The sequence below is a fragment of the Typopeltis vanoorti genome, chromosome 13 (assembly GCF_054136105.1).
Source record: "Typopeltis vanoorti isolate ZY-2024b chromosome 13, IOZ_Tvanoo_1.0, whole genome shotgun sequence".
NCBI classification, from domain to species: Eukaryota; Metazoa; Arthropoda; class Arachnida; order Uropygi; family Thelyphonidae; genus Typopeltis; species Typopeltis vanoorti.
Genome location: NC_143561.1, coordinates 128,949,415 through 128,969,055, shown reverse-complemented (window position 1 = coordinate 128,969,055; position 19,641 = coordinate 128,949,415). Strand labels below are relative to the sequence as shown.

Sequence of the window (19,641 nt, the reverse complement as noted above, 5' to 3'; positions counted from 1 at the left end):
TTAAAAGATCAGAATAATATTCACCAGTTATTGTTTTACCCTTAATTAATAAACAAAATGCCTTTAGCATCCCAAAACACCGATGCTATGACCTTTCTGCTAATGGAACCACCTTTGTCTTCTTTGGTGCTGAACAACTGGCTTCTGTTCGCTGTTTTGACTGATGTTTGGATTCTGGTGTGTAATAGTGAATCCAAGTCTTATCCACAGCTGATTGATGTACAAAATCAGTTTTATTGTTGTTAAAATGCTCCAAGCACTGGACAGAGATTTTCATGCAAGTGTGTTTTTGATCTGCTGTGAGCAAGTGCGGCATCCATATTGCGCAAAACTTTTTCATTTGTAATTCTTCATGCAAAATATATCCTACACGTTCTTTTGAAATGCCTATAGTTTCAGCAATTTCACGCACTTTGACTCGCTGGTCATCAAATACCATATTGTGCACTTGATCAATGATTCTGGTGTTGTTACACGTTTTGGACATCCTTCACATGGATCATCTTTAAGGCTGGTACAGCCACATTTAAACTCGGCAGTTCATTTCTTAGTTGCCGAAAATGAAGGAGAAAAGTGCCCATAAATTTTTATGAACTTTGAATGAATTTCTTTTGGCATTAAACCTTCTTTTACAAAGAATTTTATAACTGCACGATACTCAATTTTATCCATTTCAAGGGATATAGACAACACAGCTGTATAAAACAAACTACTTGATAGAATGATGCTTATGACAGATGTCTTGTCAGATGTCATTTCTTTCCATGAGGTTGACTACCATGAGTTTCCACCATGTAGGTTTTGTGCTTCTCTTTTACATTCTTCATAGGACAAAAAGGTCCAGTCCTTAATATTTCCAATCTAATCTGTTCTTTGTCTTCCTCTTCTTCTTTTTTTTTCCTTGTATCATTCCTTCTAGAAGTGTTTTTTGTAGGGGATTCATGCCTTAGTATGTGATGAAGGTAGGTGGTTTTCCTTTTCTTAATGGTTTTCAACAGAATCCTATCTTCTCCAATCATCTCTAAGATTTCTAAATTAGTTTTTTTGGTAGTCCATGGGACTCTAAGAATTCTTCCGAGGATCCACAGTCCAGTCCTCAAAGGCTTTTAGTTTATTTTCACATTTTGATATTGTCTAGGTTTCTGCTCCCTATAGCTGTTGGCCATATGTAGCATTTGGACAGCCTAATTCTTGTTTTTGTGTAAATTTCCCTTGAGATCAGAATGCTTTTCATGCTAATGAAGGTTGATCTAGCAATTGCTATTCTTAATATTTCCTTATCACACTTTCCAATCTCTGTAATTAGTTGACCCAAATATACATAATCTTGATCTAAATTATTTCCTCTGATCTTAATATTTATATCGTGTATTTTCAATTTTTCTCTTGTTACCAGCATGACGATGTACCAACTTAGAAAAAAAAAAAAATCTTGCTGATAGTGTTGCCATCTATGGTCAAGGCCACATCTTCCAAGGAGGAAGATATTGTTGGGCTATATGGATTGTAAGTGAGAAATGAAAGAGGAGATATGTTGTTGGATTTCTGTAGAAAACATGATTTGACAATTATGAATATTTGGTTTAAAAAACATCCAAGAAGATTGTATACGTGAAAACCCCAGGGGAGGAAATAAATAATAGAAGAAATCAGAATGATTATGTTTTGATAAACAAAAGATATAGAAATAATAAGATGTGACAACATATCCAGGAGCAGACTGTAATACAGATCATATATTGTTATCAACTAAGATGAAAATTAATTTAAAAAAAGTAATTACAAAGAAACAAAATAAATCATGGAATATAGTGCAGCTGAAAATACGAAATACGGTGAATAAATTCACAAAGAAAGTAGAGGAAGAAATGAAGGAGAGAAATATACAAGGAAGTGATTACTATAAGTGATTAGCATAATTACTGCTACAGAATTACATTTAGCCAAAAAAGAGGAGGAAAGAGAGAAAAGAAAAAAACCATGGATGACGGAAAATATTTTAAGTAAAATAACAAAAAGAAGAAAAGCTAGTTAATAGAAAAACAGAGGAGGAAAAAAAGCAGTATAACGACTTGAATAGGGAGTTACAAAGAGAGAGATAAGAAGGAAAAAGGCAGAGTGGTTAGATGTGTATAAAGTCACAACAGCAAAGGCAGAAAGAAATGACATAAAAGGTGTTTATAAAAACATTAATATGATGACAGGAAGGAGAAAGATACAAAAGACTGAAGCAGTCAAGAATAAAAGAGGTGAAATTTTGATAGAAAAAGAGAAGATATTACAGAGATGGGAGGAATATGTAGGTAAACTGTATGAAGACAGAGAAAGAGGAGAAAATCAAATGAAAGGGAATAGTGGGCAGAGATTATACATCATGAGAGAAGAATTGAATCTAGCAATTCAAAAGATGAAAGAAGGAAAATCCCCCAGAATAGATGGTATACAAATAGAACTTATAAGAAGTATTGGTGAAAAAGGTATGGAAGAGTTAGGGCAAATTATTAACGGAATTTATGAGAGACAAGAATTACCAGAGGAGTTTAGAAGATCAATTTTTATCCCCATTCCAAAAAAGACGGGAGTTTTAGACTGTAATAATTTTAGAATGATAAGTCTTATAACTCACACAGTAAAAATTCTGGCACAAATAATTTTGGAGGAGAGAATTAAGAGTAAAATAGAAAAAAAGAAATAAATGAAGAACGGTATGGTTTTCAAACCAACAGAGGAGCTAGAGAGGCCATAACTAGTCTAAGAATTATTGGGGAGAAAACACTAAACCATGATGGCAAGGTGTTTTTGGGGGTTCTAGATTTTGAAAAGGCATTTGATACAGTGAAACATAAAAGGATTTTTGATATTCTAGAAAATACTGATAGTGACTCGTATGATTTGGAAATCTTAAAGAGAATACATTGGACACAAACAGCGTCAGTATGTGTAAATGGAGAGGAAACAAGAGAATTCCTGATGAAGAGAGGAATTAGACAAGGATGTAAGTTATCACCATTATTATTTAACCTTTATGGTGAACAGATGCTTAAAGAGGCACTTGAGGATGTAGAAGAAGGAATAAATTTCATTCCTCTCTCATGTAAAATCCTAGCACTCCACCAGAATACTGACAAATAGATGCATATTGCATTTTTCACACACATTAGGGTCATGATCACTTGGTAAAAAGAATGTGTAAGATGACTGTGACCTAAATGGAGACTAGAAAGAAGAACTTTCTCTCTTCTCTTTCTACATTGATTAGAATGCCAATGCTTAATTTTTTTTAGGCTTAATGTCATACAATTTGTTTTTCAATGCTTTCTGTCATGAAGACTGCCACTGAGCAATTAGATTTGATTTTATAAATTTTTGATCTTATATATTGCCAGCCTGGTTGGCTGAGTTTTGATGGTTACTTAGTGTATCCGCCTCCAGCCAAAATGCTGCAGGTTTCTAATCCCGCTGTGGGCTTGGATGTTTGTGATTGTCTGTGAAAATACTAGTGGTGGACAGTAGATGGCGTTGGTGTAGATGATGCGTTTCACTGTAGCTGGTGGAGATAGAGAGTTGTAGAGTAGGTGCACTCCCTCAATGAGTCGTTGAACTCCTTGGAAGAGTCGCATAATAATAATAATTATAAACAGTCTATAGTCTGTATATGGTACTGTCAAACAGTACGTGGATCTGATCTAGCAGCCTGCATCTGCAGTATCATTTCCCTTAATTCCAATGTGGCTGGGAATCCAGCACAACTGAACATCAAAATCAAGGGGTTTTATTTTGTACAATAGGTGTAGCATCTCATACAGCACTGGATGTGGATTATACATAGGAGGAGAGATAGCCCGTGATGAGTTAAATGAGTCTATATAAATTACATGTGTTTGGTAATAGTTTTCTTTTATGAACAAGTGCATGCTGAACAAACACATTGCCAACAGCTTGCAGTCAGGTGGGATCTAGTTGGATATAGTAACATCAGGAAACAGCAGCACAGCCAACACAGGTGTCAGTTCTTGAGCCATCAGTATCGATGGGCAGGAAATCAGAGAGGGCTGCTCTGTGTGTATTAAGCAGTTGCAGGTAGACAGATAATGGAACACAAGACTTCTGTAGTTGACAAAGTGAGAGGTTGCACAATGGAATGCAAATTGCCATGGATGGATACTGTTATGTTTGGTGCAGGCAATGTTGTCAACATTCATGGCAAAAGCTTGCACAGTCTCTTTAACACACATACCATAAGGATGTATGGCAGTCTGACGTGTGGGATATTGAGCTTCCCAATGCACAGAAGAGAGAGTCCATGTAGGATGATCTGGAAGAGACTTTTATATTTAGGGCATAATTAAAAGACAACTGTTTCTGTCTAAGTGATAGAGCCAGTTCATTTGCATCAATGGGTGATGTTCACAAGGCACCAGTAGCTATCTATTTTTAATTGGTAAACCACTGACTGCTGTATGTACCTTGTATTTCCATCCCTTTGATTTGCTTCTTTCTACACACTGATGACTGTTATTTTCAGTACGAAACAGCTGTACTTTCATTTCATTATCTGTATACCCTGATAATGGATGGGATCCAACCATCGCAGATTATTCTGCCTTTCAGAACCATAGACTTGAGACCCATAATTCAGCTTTGAACATATAAGCACACGATAAAGGCAATGCAATGAAGATCAATCTGCACCCAATTCAGTAGAGGATAGAGTGCAAAGGAGATTCAATGCTCTCTTACACTTTTCTCTTAGTTGATGAATGTGTACAAGGAATGTAAGTTTGCTGTCAAAAATGAGTCCCCACAACCTGGCTTCTCTTGCTACTGGAATAACAGTTTGTCCCATTCTTAATTCAGGATCTGGATGAAGAGTGCATTTTTGACAGAAGTGTACACAGATATTTTTTTCTGTTGAAAACCTGAACCCATTACTAACAGCCTATAGAGAAACACAATCAACTGCTGCTGAAGTTGTCTTTCAATTACTTCATGTTACAAGGGTGATAATAAATTGTGAAGTCATCAACATATAGGGCTGAGATCCATAATTCAGCTTTGAACATATAAGCGCACGATAAAGGCAATGCAATGAGTATTGCATCACCTTTATCATGCTTTATGGTAGCTTCCTCCTACTGTAGACTACAGTAGGAGGAAGCTACTCAGTGATTGAGTTAACTTTAAACAATAAATTACATGATAATCACAGTAATTTACTTTAATGAAATGAAAGTACAGCTGTTTCGTACTGAAAATAACAGTCATCAGTGTGTAGAAAGAAGCAAATCAAAGGGATGGGAATACAAGGTACATACAGCAGTCGGTGGTTAACCAATTAAAAACTGTTGCCATATGCTAGAAGTTAATATTAATAAATAAAATTATTAAAAATATTATTAAAATATATTTTTGATGGTTACATAAGATAAGAATCTCCCAAACTTTTGGGAGAGACAGACAATTATTCCAATTCAGATTGGGCTGATGTAAAAGGGCTTCATATTTAAACCTGCTTCCATGGAAAAGATGAGCTTCATCCCACTGGATATTGTGGTTAGTGTCAATACTATGTTGTGCCAGACCAGACTTTTAAGGTTTCATGTATTCAATATAATACCAATGTTCATTAATTTGAACAACAATAGGAATGGTGGAATTTAATGGTGTTCAATTTCAATTTGAACACCATTAAATTCCATTAATGTTTTGATAGAAGTACTTGTAAGCTTGAGAGAGAGGAACAAACCTTATGTGCTCTATTAATTAAAGACTTGATAACACCAATTTTTTTGAGAGGTGTGATGAGCAGACTTTTCATTAATGCATCTGCCAATAAAGGTAGGTTTCAATAAACATTGGTTGATAAATTACTGGAGGCTGTGCACATAAGAAGGATGTTCAAGAATGGTAAACTACCAGCCTTTTCTTTTTTCCATGGTGAACTGAATGCATGGGTGAAGGCTATTGATCTGTTGTAGGAAAGTGGTAAGTTCATTTTCAGAATGAGGCCAAACAGCAAAGACATCATCAATATAATGAAGCAATGAGAGAGTTGGGGATGAATGGATGAGAACAAGGTATCTTCCAGATGGTTCAAAAATAGTTTGCCAAAGGTGGAGACAGAGGGCTTACCCATGGCAGTACCTTCAACTTATCTTTAAAATCTTGTTTTTTTCAGCTGAAATATCCTGATTCTATAACAAATTCAAAAATCTTTGCAATATCAGGAGGGTAATCATCATATAGTAAATTAACAGTGTCAGATAATGGAACATTGGTAAAGAGGGAAACAATGTCGAAGCTGACTAACAAATTTGACCCTTGTATTTGAATATCCTTGATTTTCTCAAGAAAATGTGTGGAATTCTTGATGAACCATCTGGATTGTCCAGTATGGCAGTTAATAAATGTGACACAAATTTAGCAATTCTATAGATGGGAGAGTCAATACAATTCATGATGGGTCTTACTGGATAATCTTCTTTATGAATTTTTGGGAGACTATATAAACGAGAAGTTCTTTCGAAATGAGTGCACAACTTGTCCAAAGTATTTTGATCCTATCTAATAACTTCATCAAGCAGCTTATTTAATTGTTTGTGTTTTTGTAGGGTTATAAATAATTTCTTGATAGGTGGAGGTATCCTGTAAAAGGCAGTTTATCTTCCTCTCATAGTTGGCCTTATCCATTACCATTACATCTTTTCCTTTATCTGCTTTCAAAATAGATATATTGCTGTTTTGTCTTAATGAAAACAGTACATGGTTTTCAGCACTAGATAAATTACATGGAGGTAATTTGCTTTTAAAAAGCAACTTGGGACAGCGTTAATTTACTATATGACATGTGGTGAGGACCCTATCTCTTCCACATATTGTCGTAAGTATTCATGGCTGTAAATCCGTGTGTTCACAGGGATGGTTTGCCTGTTCTGGTTGACGAAAAACCTGAGTTTCTAGGTGAAAAAAGCCCCTACCTCTGTATGAAACTGGCTAACTTACCTTTAGTTGAAAGAAACCAGATAAAGGTTCCTCCTGTCATGGATGGGAATTGAACCAGGTCTTTCCGACCAAAGGGCTTCGTCTATATGGACTGAGCTACAGAGGCTCTTGGCTCTATTTAACATAAGTAAACCAAGAATTCACTTATGTAAAATACAACTCTCTGCATTGGATTGCTTTAATACTGAAAGAGAGTTTTTGCTTTCTTAAGGTTTCTGCCTGGTCTCTAAAAAGAACTAACCAGTTTGAAACAACTGTCAGGCCAGTGAAACCTTTATCGAACGCACTAATAAAAGGCGAATAGGTGGACACTTAGGCAGTGTTCGTGTTCCTTTAAGTAGTGCAAGCTAAGACTCCAATGCTGAGAATTGTATCCTCATAAGCAATCTAGTCAAAATTATGAAACTTTCAGAGTTTCCACATACTGAATGTACGAAATATATATGCTTTGAAATAATGTTGAATCTTTAATATTCACTATTTCTATATAATTTACATCTCTGAAATGAAGCCATATGGCTCTTTCTTTATTAACCACTATTTCTATATTTCTGTTTGAGAAATGTTACCCATGTGAAATCTCTAATGCAAATGGGCAACATCTCTAATGGTTGCTGCACATCTGCTCTTGTTAGCTGCAATTCTTCTGATATCATCAGCATCTTGTTTTCTCTATCTCCTTCCTGTAAATACTATACCCCTTACATTCTATCCCTATAACTCTTATCATCCTCTTTCAACCAGGTCTCACTACTGGCTATGACTTTTGGCCAAGCTGAACTAAGCAATTTAAAAAAAAACTTCCCATTACCCTTATTTTGCTTCTAGTAGTAGCATAACTAAATTGCATTATTCTATTTTGTTCCACAGCTAATCTTATCTTGAACGTCCCATTGAAATTTGAGAACTGATGGACTATATTCAACATTTTTTTTAATGTAACTTCCATTCACAAAAGATTATAAACGAATAGTACATTAGCACAGTAATACCCTCATCAATGCCCATTTATAGTATGCCACATTTGATCATACAACAGTTTCAGCAATATGACGCTCCTATGAATTAACCAATGCACAGTTTTTGTGAACTGTTTATGATGTGAAGCTCGCTATATCTCTCTGTGTTTTGCTGCGAATTATAAACCATTTATAACTATTATTTTATTTTTTTTATTAATGGCAAACCAAATTCAAAGTAAGGGTGTTGTTGCTTCCAGTGAAAAGAAGAAGACACGTAAACCAATTATATTACCTACATTCTTATATTATATTCTGACATGCTAAGATTAAAATTATAAATTTTAGTGATAATGGTGTTTTGAACACTGGGATAGGCAGCAAACTAAACTTACTTCACTACTGTTGTTAAAAACAGAGATAAAAGTTCTTAGTGAGAAAGTGCTGTACTAGATAATCAAACTAGTTGATGTGTTCCTCTAAGCCAGTGTTTCTCAACCTGTGGCCTGCGGACCACAGGTGGTTCTCAACGATGATGGGACAGGTGGTCCGCAGGCAGACTTTAATTAAATAAATATATATTTTTTAATTATCCAAACAAAACAAATTAAAATTGAATAAGTAAGTAAAAATTATTGAAATCAAATGGAGACTTAAAAAAACAATAAATAGCATCAGAATGTTCAAAGGCAGAGGCAATAAAACTATGTTGTTGTGCACTTCATCCATCTTTTATTATTCATCATTCTGCAGCTAAATTTGTAGCGGCAAAATGAGAAATAATAAAATAGGGGTGAAGTGAACAACAATATAGTTTTATTGCCATTGACAGTATGGCAAGATTTCTTAAACACCAAAAAAGTGCCGCCCGGGGCAGATCCCCCCCCCAGCTACGCCTCTGACTTAGTGGTCCGCCGTAGAATTGTTTAAGACATTTTACTGGTCCTTGGGCTTAGAAAGGTTGAGATACGCTGCTCTAAGCTATTCAAAATAGTTTTATTTTCAAAATTATTCTAAATTTTCCATTTTGCATTTGTGATATTGTAAATAAATAATTTATTTACATACAAGCGAGGAGAAAAAAAAAAAAAACAGACAGTGATTTGCTAAACGACAGTGATCTGGAACCTAACATGTTGTATGACTGCAGTATGCCTAGAGAATTGGTACGCTAAGGAGTTTTGATTTTTTTTTTCTCATTTTATTATTTTTATATAATCTGAAAACCCTGATGTGGAAACCAAGTACAAACTTTTCCAAGCAAGCTATTTCAGGTTTGCAATAAAAGGAACAGCATTCTCACACTGGGAGATGAAATTCACCTTCCACTTGCTCCAGGATGCAGCACACATACTTGCTTGTAGCTCCATGTATAACTCTAGTGCTCCTGACTTTGCACTTCCATCTTCTCACTGAATAAATACCTCATTAACATGCCAAACACTTAACTCCAAATCTTCAAGAACAATCAATAACTCATACTAAAGTCCAACAAATTCATCCCATACATATATTAACTGTACAACATTCCAACACAACCCACATACTGACTCATTTACAATAATGGCTCTTCTCAATTCTCTATTAACAATCAGAGACAGCATACATAAATTTTACAGTTTCACTCTTCTTATTTTGCTTCTTCCAGTAACTCTTTCATATCTTTTCTTGTACTAATATACTTGTCACCTTTCTATTCACATGAGTACCTACTTTAATGAAATTACATTAACTCTGAAAACAACAAAATATATTTTTTACTTCTAAAATCTCTGAACCACTATGAGCTAAAAATAATATAAACAAAAAATTGGAAAATTAAAGAAAAAACAGAACCAGTACATTAAGTACTAAAAGTGAGAGGAGTATGGATTCTGCTATCTCATAATGTACCAAATGTCCAATATCTTAAATCATTCATCATCTTCATATTCACCCTCTTCAGCAATGCATTCCACTCATCCACCACTCACTGAGTTAAAAAAAACACTATTCCTTTTATCTGACCTTCAGCTCACCTACAGTAATAATGAATGAAAAGGTAACTATATTTTATGAGTGAAATAAAAATAAAATACTTCAAGGGGTGGCCTCTTCTCTACATTTTCTTTGCACTCTATCTTCTTGACATTTATTTGATGCTAAAAGCTCAACCCAATTTATACTTTTCTGTGATATCATTATCTAAGGTTTCACATTAAATAACATCCTACTGATGTAAATTTAAACTATTACTGTAAGTCATTAAGGTAAATATCAAAATCTGCAATGTATTTAAGTACATAATACTTACTTTCATCTCCATCAACCTCCATTAACCTTGCAATAAGTTGTTCATACTGAGTACCAACTAAATTATCACCAGATGACACTACTGTTAAGTGATACATCCATGCATCCTAAATGAAGGGGATAAAAAAAATCCAAATTAAAGATAATACTATATATACAACTGGTACATGTTTAGTTCTGATAATATTACGAGACTGTTCAGCTTGAATCATATTTAAATATTGTTAAAATCTGCACCTCTTTTAATTAATGCAGCAAACTTTCAATGTCATTTTTATATATAAGGCATGTTCAAAAAAAAGGGCAAACCTTTGCTATAAAGACTTTATTGCTCATTTTACAATATTTTAAGCACTGTCCCACTGATTCAAAGCAGTCTCCTCTACTGGCGATACACCATTCCCAATGTTTTGTCCCTTGTTGGAATGCACTTTCTGTGATTGCACGCAGTTCTCTTACTGCATTTTCCTGAATCTCCTCTATGGTTTGGAAATGACATCCTTTCAAAGTGGTTTTAAGTTTGGGAAACAGGAAAAAGTCTGCTGGGACTAAGTCCAGAGAATAAGGTGGATGGGGCACAATGGATGTCTGATGTTTTGCCATATAACTGCGGATGAGGAGTGATGCACGAGACTTGCATCCCACAATTCAGGCCTCTTCCTGCTCACAAGATCCCTCAAACATGCTAAAACTTCCTCTTTGTTTACTATCTGACCATGTGGTACAAACTCATAATGGACGATGCTTTTCTAATAAAAAAACACAACCAACATCACCTTAATCTGTGAGTGACTCACCCATTGACACTTAAATCACTCACAGCACTATATTTGGCTCATACATTCCTCCCCATATGCTTGGTTAAGCAACTGAAATGTCTCTGTAAAATTTTTACCACGTTTACAGCAAAATTTCACACACATACATTGTTCTTCAAGCTCTTTCATTGTCACTTTGTCATTGATCAGACAAACAGCTTGTGCACGTGCTCACTTCAGCAGATATAACTGGACAACTAAATGCTCATAGTAGAACAGGGCAAATGGTAATTTGTTGTCAAAAACCTGCCACTAGGTGCACTCAGTAGCCACAGCATGCTCTCTGTGCCAGTTGGCACGCTATTTAAAAAGTCCAGTCTTTTTTTGAACATGCCTCATACATACATAATATCTGTGTGTGTATGCAAACATAATATACATATATATATTTATTGAAGTTGATTAAATGACTGGAAGCCAAGAGATAAAAATATAGAAACACTATATGTTATTTTTAAAAAAAGCACAACTAGTTTCGTCTTTCTTAGTAGACTTCATTGGGTGCACTATATGAACAAGAGAGAAATACAAATAAACATTGCAAAAGAATAGTTATAAATTATAACATCACTGTATTGATATTTAAAGGCATTCCGTGTACTACTTTATTGCTGGATGCGTGCACACATTCATGATCATGCGAATACCAAAGTTGGATAGCAGGGCAGTGACAATTAGAGAGAGAGATTATAGCTGAGGTTAGTGTTGAGATGTACTGGATTGAGGATGATTTCTTTAGATTCCACAATTATTCTTTCAAGCTCATCATAGCATCTAAAGATGTTCTCTGATTTGTTCCATATGAATGGGTGAGTGATAGAGTTTTCATTGTTAGTGTCAGAACTGAGAACACGTTAGACAGTGCACTGGCTGCAGTTCTGCCATATGTGATGTCTCTCTCTCTCTCTCTCTCTGTTATGTTTTTTTGTTTAGGTGAACTGAGTATAGAACGGAGCTTGGGCAAAGGAGTGAAGAAGTCTGGATTTTTAATTTTTTGAGAACTTTAGCTAACTTAGGAGAATAAACTCCAGACTTCTTTCACTCCTCTGCCCAAGCTCCTTTCCTTACTTAGCTCACCATTTTTGTATCTCAGTCAATGAGCTGAAATTTTGCACATACCGAGCCTCTCTTATAGGATGTGCCAAATACTTCGATGGTTTATACCAGCTTCCTGGGCCAATTAGAGTACAGTTTATCACCAATGAACCGTGAGGAGTCTCTGAACAAACACAACATGTTCATCTGAAATAGTGGGTTGTCTTGCATGGTGATTATCATCTGGGTGATCATGACATGTATGAAATACATTGACCATTAATGCATGATTCTACACCTGGATCACCTGAGTGAGGTAGGTCCTCATACTTTTTTTTTCATAAACTTAGTCTAACCACTTTTGATATTTTTTCTCTCTCTCTCTTTTTTTTTTTTTAAACAAAGACGTTCTTGATTTCTCCTAAAGAAGCAGATGACATTTTAGTGGATAAATTCCGGTATAACATTTTATGTGTGTTTTTCTTTTACACACACACACAATTTTGTAGTTAAAATATAGCATTTAAGATTAGTAAATCTGCAATTTAACCATTGTTATTTAAAATGTTTACTTGTGCATTAGCATCTAAGGTTATAATGTGCTATGTCCAAGGTTAAAATATGTAACAGTAACATATACAGTAATATTTCAAGTTACATATGTTCCACTTGGGCAATTTCATATTAACATGATTTTTTGTCTTAAGAACTTTCCTTATGTGAAACTTTAAGTGTCAGTTTGACTTGGACTTCAATCTTAGTCAGAGGTATTTCAGTGCTGCTTATCTTCAGATTTAAATTTTGTTGTTTTGTAGGTGTTTTATTTTTTGTTTTTGAAACCATTCAGTGAAGCTGGAAATGTGAATTCTAATAAATCTAATATCTAATATGAATTCTAAATTAATTCTAAGAAAAATTCTAATTAGTAGATGCCCTCCCTCCCTCGATGAGTCTTTGGACTCCTTGGAGGTGTCACGTAATAATAATAATAATAAATCTTCAAAGAAAAGCTATTACCTCAGAAGAAACCCTTTTCTACTCAAGAAAAAATCTGAACCATTTAAATTTTTAAAAAGTGATGAACCTAAAGCATAGTGATGAGATTAAAACGTTTAATTCTAGTGCAGGATGGGTGTGTCCTATAAATCTATAAATCATCAATTTCTGATGTAATATTAATTTGCACAGGAGGCTCATCTTCCTAACCATCTGTTGTGCTATTCATCTCTCTCTCTCTTTGGGCTTGCATCCTCTGAGTGGCTATTCTTATTTTTTACACTCAATATCAAGAAACAAAAGGATAATGTCACATGTAAAAATTAACAATCTACAACACCAAAAAAAAATTTGTAGAAATAATATAAGCTAAGTAAACATTTGTTAATTTCAACAACACATAAAATGCTTACCATTTCTTGTTTGCTTGCCATTAATAAATAGGTTGGTCCCTGATGATTGGGAAAAATACCAATTGTGTATTCTGATTTAGACATATCATCTTGATCCTCCTCATCACTATCAGACACATGAACAACTTCTTCCACTCTTGCATCCCTCATATTAATTTGGCCTATGGGAGTCTAAGAATTATGTAAAACAACCATACAAGCATTTTAGAAAACAAAAATTATTTCAAAATGAATTTTAAATTAATTTTGAATGATATTAAATATTTATTAAGCGGTATTAAGTAAGAAGTATATTGACTCTTGCAGTGAGGAATTATGCAAAATTTTACAATGTTTACAGACTATAAAATAAGATTTATTCTTTTATTCTATTAAATAGAAAAATTTTTCAACTGTTTTTCAGAAAATAGTACTCATTCTGCCATATGAATGTTAATGATGTAAGGTGTGAAAATGGTGTAGAGGATGTAGTGGAAGGAGTGAGTGACGGCAGAAAAAACTGAACGAGAATATAAAATAATATAAAAGACTGAAAGTAATGCAGAATGATGAGATGGCAGCAAGGAGGAGAGAAATAGCATGCTTACGTGGAGTCCTTCACAGAACAACATGTAAGCTCAAGTGATTTGAGAAATGTTTGGTATATAGCACAGTAGGAAGGAAAATGAAAGAAAAAGTGAATGGAAGAGTATGAAAGAGACTGGGTATAACAAGAAGGTTACTGTATAGAGATTCTATGATAAGAGGTGTGCTCAAGGAAAATGTGATGAAAGCATATTTCCTGGCTGCAAAGATCAAGGATGTTAGTAGTTGATTGTTTTGCAGACACAAATGACTTGAAAGGTGAGAAATATGGAATCAGAGAAGATACAAAATAGTAGCTAGAAGAAGAAAAATTATAAAGATTGCAAAAGTAGTGAGTCTACTACCATAGGCTGAATTAATAAGGACAATGATCACCAAATGGGAAAATCTCTGTTAGGGATGTGAAAGAGGAATGGTGTACATTTTATGTGGAGTGAATTTGATGGATGAAAGGACTTGCATATGCCAGATGAACTATATTTGAATGGTTATGGAGTTAAACATTTAAAGAAAGAGTGTTCAGTAAGAGGTTGAGAGTGCAAGAACAGGGAAACTAGAAGTTTTTTTTTTTGTGGGGGGGGAGGAGAGTTGAAATCAAGCATAAGGCTAGCCAACCCTAGGACAAATGCATGGGTGCAGAAATGCTAGTGAAATGCAGAGTACAATCTCTGAGATTTCGAATCTGAATAGGTTGATAATTGTATTATGCAAGATCAACTGTGGGTCCTAGATGATGTAGAAATGTATGTACACAAATGACAGAAGTATCAGAAATAATGGAGAGGAAGTTATGGCAGCAGTCAGCTTGACTTGATCTGTATTTGACTAGGCCAAAAATTATCAGCATTGGTGAGATCAGGTTAACAGAAGATGATACAGTTATAGAGAAAGAATGTAAGAGGTATTGTATTTACAGGAAAGACAGAAGGAATTAGATAGGAGGAGAAAGGATCTTACTGATAATAGCTGAAGGAAGATTTTAGGTCTGAGGAACACAGTTCATTTGAACACGTGGATAGGCTTATGTGTTCGTCACACATGTTGAATTGGATTTAAACAGTATGGATGCGAACACAGATTGATAAGAAAATAACTATTTATGAACTTAAAAGCTAATATTTCGCTGGTATTATATCCAGCATCTTCGGAGCACACAAAACAGTTTGTTACAAATGTTAGACAACCACAATTCAGTGTGACAGTGGGGCTAATATAAGTAATTGCAGCATGCAACACAAGACTAAAGTCCTAATATGGTGCCATCTAAGTTATATATATATATATATATATATATATATATATATATATATATATATATATATATATATATATATAAAAAAACAGTAGTACAAAGTTTTGAAAAATAGTAGTGCAAAGTTTTGAAACAAATAAAATGAATAAATATTAATTTAGTATTAGGATGACTGTCTCCCAAATCTTTGGTAGATTTATACAGCCATACTTGTTAAGGTTTAGAGTATGTTTTAAGGCTTCTGTTGATTCCAGGAGCAACATCTCTGACTTGTAGAAGATTCTGTACAGTGCTTTTGTTTTTTTCCAACTGATCCTGTGTGCTGGGGTATCCAAAGCATGGTCTGCCAGACCCGACTTGCCATAGCAAAAGTGCCAGATATATTTTTTGTGTTCACTGAGGCGGATGTCTACAGTTCTTCCTGTCTGTCCATAGTAGGCTCAATGACAAGAACAGGGCACTTCATAGACTCCTGGATGTGATAAAGGAGTGAATCTGTCCTTAGGTGAATGGATGAGAGTGCCAATTTCACATAAGGTTTAAATACGGTGCGCAGTTGGTGTTTGCTAAGTACCCTAGATATCTTTTCAGATGTGCTGAAATCTATCTTATGGGGATTATAGCTATTGGTTAGGAAGTTGTGGCACAGGTGAGAAAGTTCAGCAGTGAGAGCAATGTCATTGGAACAGATTGTTCTAGCTCCATGGGTTAGTGTTTTTAAGATACCATATTGTTGAGAAGGGTGATGGTGTGATTGTTTGTGTAAATATCTCCCTGTATGTGTGGGTTTTTTATAAACCAAAAATAATAAGGAACCTTCTGGAAGACGTGTGATTAGTGTGTCCAGGAAGGGAAGGGCATTTACACAAACAATCGCACCATCACCCTTCTCAACAATATGGTATCTTAAAAACACTAACCCATGGAGCTAGAACAATCTGTTCCAATGACATTGCTCTCACTGCTGAACTTTCTCACGTGCACCACACCTTCCTAACCAATGGCTATAATCCCCATAAGATAGATAAAATGCTAAATGCTACCCGGAAATCCCTTCCACTATCTACCACAGAAGACTACAACAAAACTATCACTATCCCATACATTAAAGGCACATCTGAAAAGATATCTACGGTGCTTAGCAAACACCAACTGTGCACCATATTTAAACCTTATGTGAAATTGGCAACTCTCATCCGTTCACCTAAGGACAGATTCACTCCTTCATCACATCCAGGAGTCAATGAAGTGCCCTGTTCTTGTCATCGAGCCCACTACAGACAGACAGGAAGAACTGTGGACATCCGCCTCAGTGAACACAAAAAATATATCCGGCACTTTCGCTATGGCAAGTCGGGTCTGGCAGACCATGCTTTGGATACCCCAGCACACAGGATCAATTGGAAAAAAACAAAAGTACTCTACAGAAGCTTCTACAAGTCAGAGAGGTTGCTCCTGGAATCAACCTTAAAAATCAGCCTTAAAACATACTCCAAACCTTAACAAGTATGGCTGTATAAATCTACCAAAGATTTGGGAGACAGTCATCCTAAGACTAAATTAATATTTATTTATTTGATTATTAGATATATATATATATATATATATATATATATTTATTTATTTTATTTTTTTCAAAACTTTGCACTACTATTTTTCAAAACTTTCAATGAATGAGCAGCAGTAAAAAGAAGAAGAAAAAACATTGTGGGATCAGGGGACATTGCTTGAGCAGCTTTTATAGGCAAACTGTAGACTTAACTATATAAACATTATTCAAGAAAAATCAAACAGTTTGAAAACAAGAACTACCCTTGGAGTATAGTTGTCAATTCAGAAGAAAACACTGACTGATTCTGCTGTGAGGCATGTGAGAAAGTTGTTACAAGGATAGAAAAATTAGAACGCCATGATAGACACAAGGAGTAAAAGAAAAGCAGTTCTAGAAAAGAAGAAAGAAGACCAAAAGTTCCTAACAAATAAGTTGACAGATGCCCTAAAAGAATACAAAGAAAAATGTAAGAGTTAAGCCAAACAAAAGTCATGGGAAGACTTGAGAAAAAATATAGAAATTAAATATCAGGAAGGTGGCAAAATGTACTGGAGGCTATTCAAAAAGGTTAGAAATAAAAGAAAGAGCACTGTAAAAGGAATCAAAGATGATAAAGGTTCAGATGGAAATCTAGTGAGAAAGTGGAATTCCAGATTTGTGGAGTAAGTAGAGCTCTCATAGTTCCCTTAAATAAAAATGGAATAAAGCAGAAAGTGATAAATAATTATAGATCAATTTCGTTACTAATTCTGGTAAGATTTATGCAAGCATACTTGGGAAGAGGATAAGAAAAATTTGGAACAGAAACTTGGAAAGGAACAAGTTGGGTTCAGATTCAGACCAGATAGAGGTTCTCAAGATCAAATTTTCACTTTACAACAAATAGTTGAGAAATCATGAGAATATAACAAGGATCTGTATTTGCATTTCACAGACCTGGAAATGATATGCAAAGGTGTGAAAAGCTTTTCAAAACACTACAAATATATGGATAAATGGAACATTTTATGGAACAATAAATAGTCTATACTTAAGCTGCAAGTCACCAGTTAGAATTGAAGGAAATACAGGAAGATCATTTGATGAAAATTCAGTGTAAGACAAGGATGCATATTACATCCACTCTCCACTCATATTTATCATCTATATGGATTGCATTATGAAAAAAAGTGGAAAGAAGATCAACTTTAGTCAACACAAAGTCCATCATTCCACTCCTTAAACTAATCTGTTGTCAGCTCATTTACCACCTTTTCAGGCAATAAATTCCATGCTCCTATCACTCCATGCAAAAAAACTTACTTCTTACTCATTTACTCACTAGTCCCTTTTGCAATTTCCAGGGTCAGTCCCTTGTTGTACCATGTGAAAAATTTCCTCAGTGTCATCAATCTCTCCCCCACCTGTCATATATCCACCAAACTCTGCAGTCTGCATGCCCTCAGTCTATCCCCATAATTAATCAATGTCGCACAGTAATGATATTGTTTTAGTTATCCATCTCCACACCCTCTCCAAAGTTATTTCACCTGCTCCAAATCCCAGTGACCAAATCTGAACACAGAAATCCAGAATGCAATGTGATCAGAGCTTTATATGATGGGATCACCACACTTTTATCTCTTGTAGTCAAAGTCTTGCTCTACATTCCACCAATTATCTGAGATCTTTTCACAACCTTTGCAATATATCCTTGGAACTTCAAATCTCTATCCACAATCATCCCAAGATCCCTTGCTTCCTCTACTTCTTCCAGTATGAATCCACCAATTGAGTATGAAGCATCCCATCTGTGGATCCCAAATTTTATAACCTTACATTTAGTTATATTAATTTGACATCCACATTCGTTTGTCCCTTTTTCCAGCCTATCCAAATCCTCCTGAAGATCCAAAACAGATGAAGGCAAATAATATTGCCTTCATCTGCATATGAGTTTTTAACAATTTCTCCAACAATTTAACAACAGCAGAAATGAAGTTTATGAGAAAAACTGCGAAGTATACCCTATTTGATCACAGAAGAAATTATGAAAGAATTAAACCAAGAACCAGTAATAGAAAAAATTAAAAATATAAACATAAATGGATGGAACACGTTCAAAGAATGAAAACAGAAAGATTACCAAAACAAGCCATTAGGAAAAAGAAAACCAGGACGTCCTCTTAAACGATTCAACGATGACTTCTAAGGCCGGAACAGGCCATGCTAGGCCTAAATCCTCGATACGCATGATGATGATGACAATTTCTCCAAAATCTTAACTAACATAGAAGAAATACAAGATGCGGGAAAATAAGTTTGGATAACCCGGGTTGATATTAATAATATATATATAAATGTATACATATATTATTTTGAATTAGGGTGCATTTTTGTGGGGGGAGGGGGAGGAAGGGTAAAATTATTGTGGCAACTGGGGCAGGGTTAACAGGGTGTGGAACCTTTTCGGTCGTGTGACCATCTTCGGAACTTTGTCGGAAATGAGTGTAGGGCTATATAAGCACATCTAAACACCCCCATGCTCGCTCCCTCTTCCCCCCCCCCCCCCGCTTGTAAACAACCTTCAGCGAGATCATGGAAGTGGAAGACATCGTAGAATCAAAAAAGGTTTGTACCAAATTTTTCCACCTCTTTTATTCTACCTTAATTGCCTTCTATACTCACCAACAATGCCCTAAATATATATACTCTCTTGAGTATTGATAGCCAATGTATTTAAATAAGGGACACTCCT

At 35.1% G+C, this 19,641-nt stretch overlaps 1 protein-coding gene across 1 annotated transcript in view; it reads right to left on the bottom strand.

Moving 5' to 3' along the window:
• The window catches only part of LOC150100532 (uncharacterized protein CG43867-like), a 552,783-nt gene that overhangs the window by 190,306 nt on the left and 342,836 nt on the right, over positions 1-19,641 (bottom strand). The window contains exons 16-17 of the mRNA XM_090402673.1: positions 13,516-13,686; positions 10,255-10,360 (exon numbers count right to left, since the gene is read on the bottom strand). Of these exons, the coding sequence (XP_090258799.1) occupies positions 10,255-10,360; positions 13,516-13,686 (277 nt within the window). The remainder of the gene's footprint in view (positions 1-10,254; positions 10,361-13,515; positions 13,687-19,641) is intronic.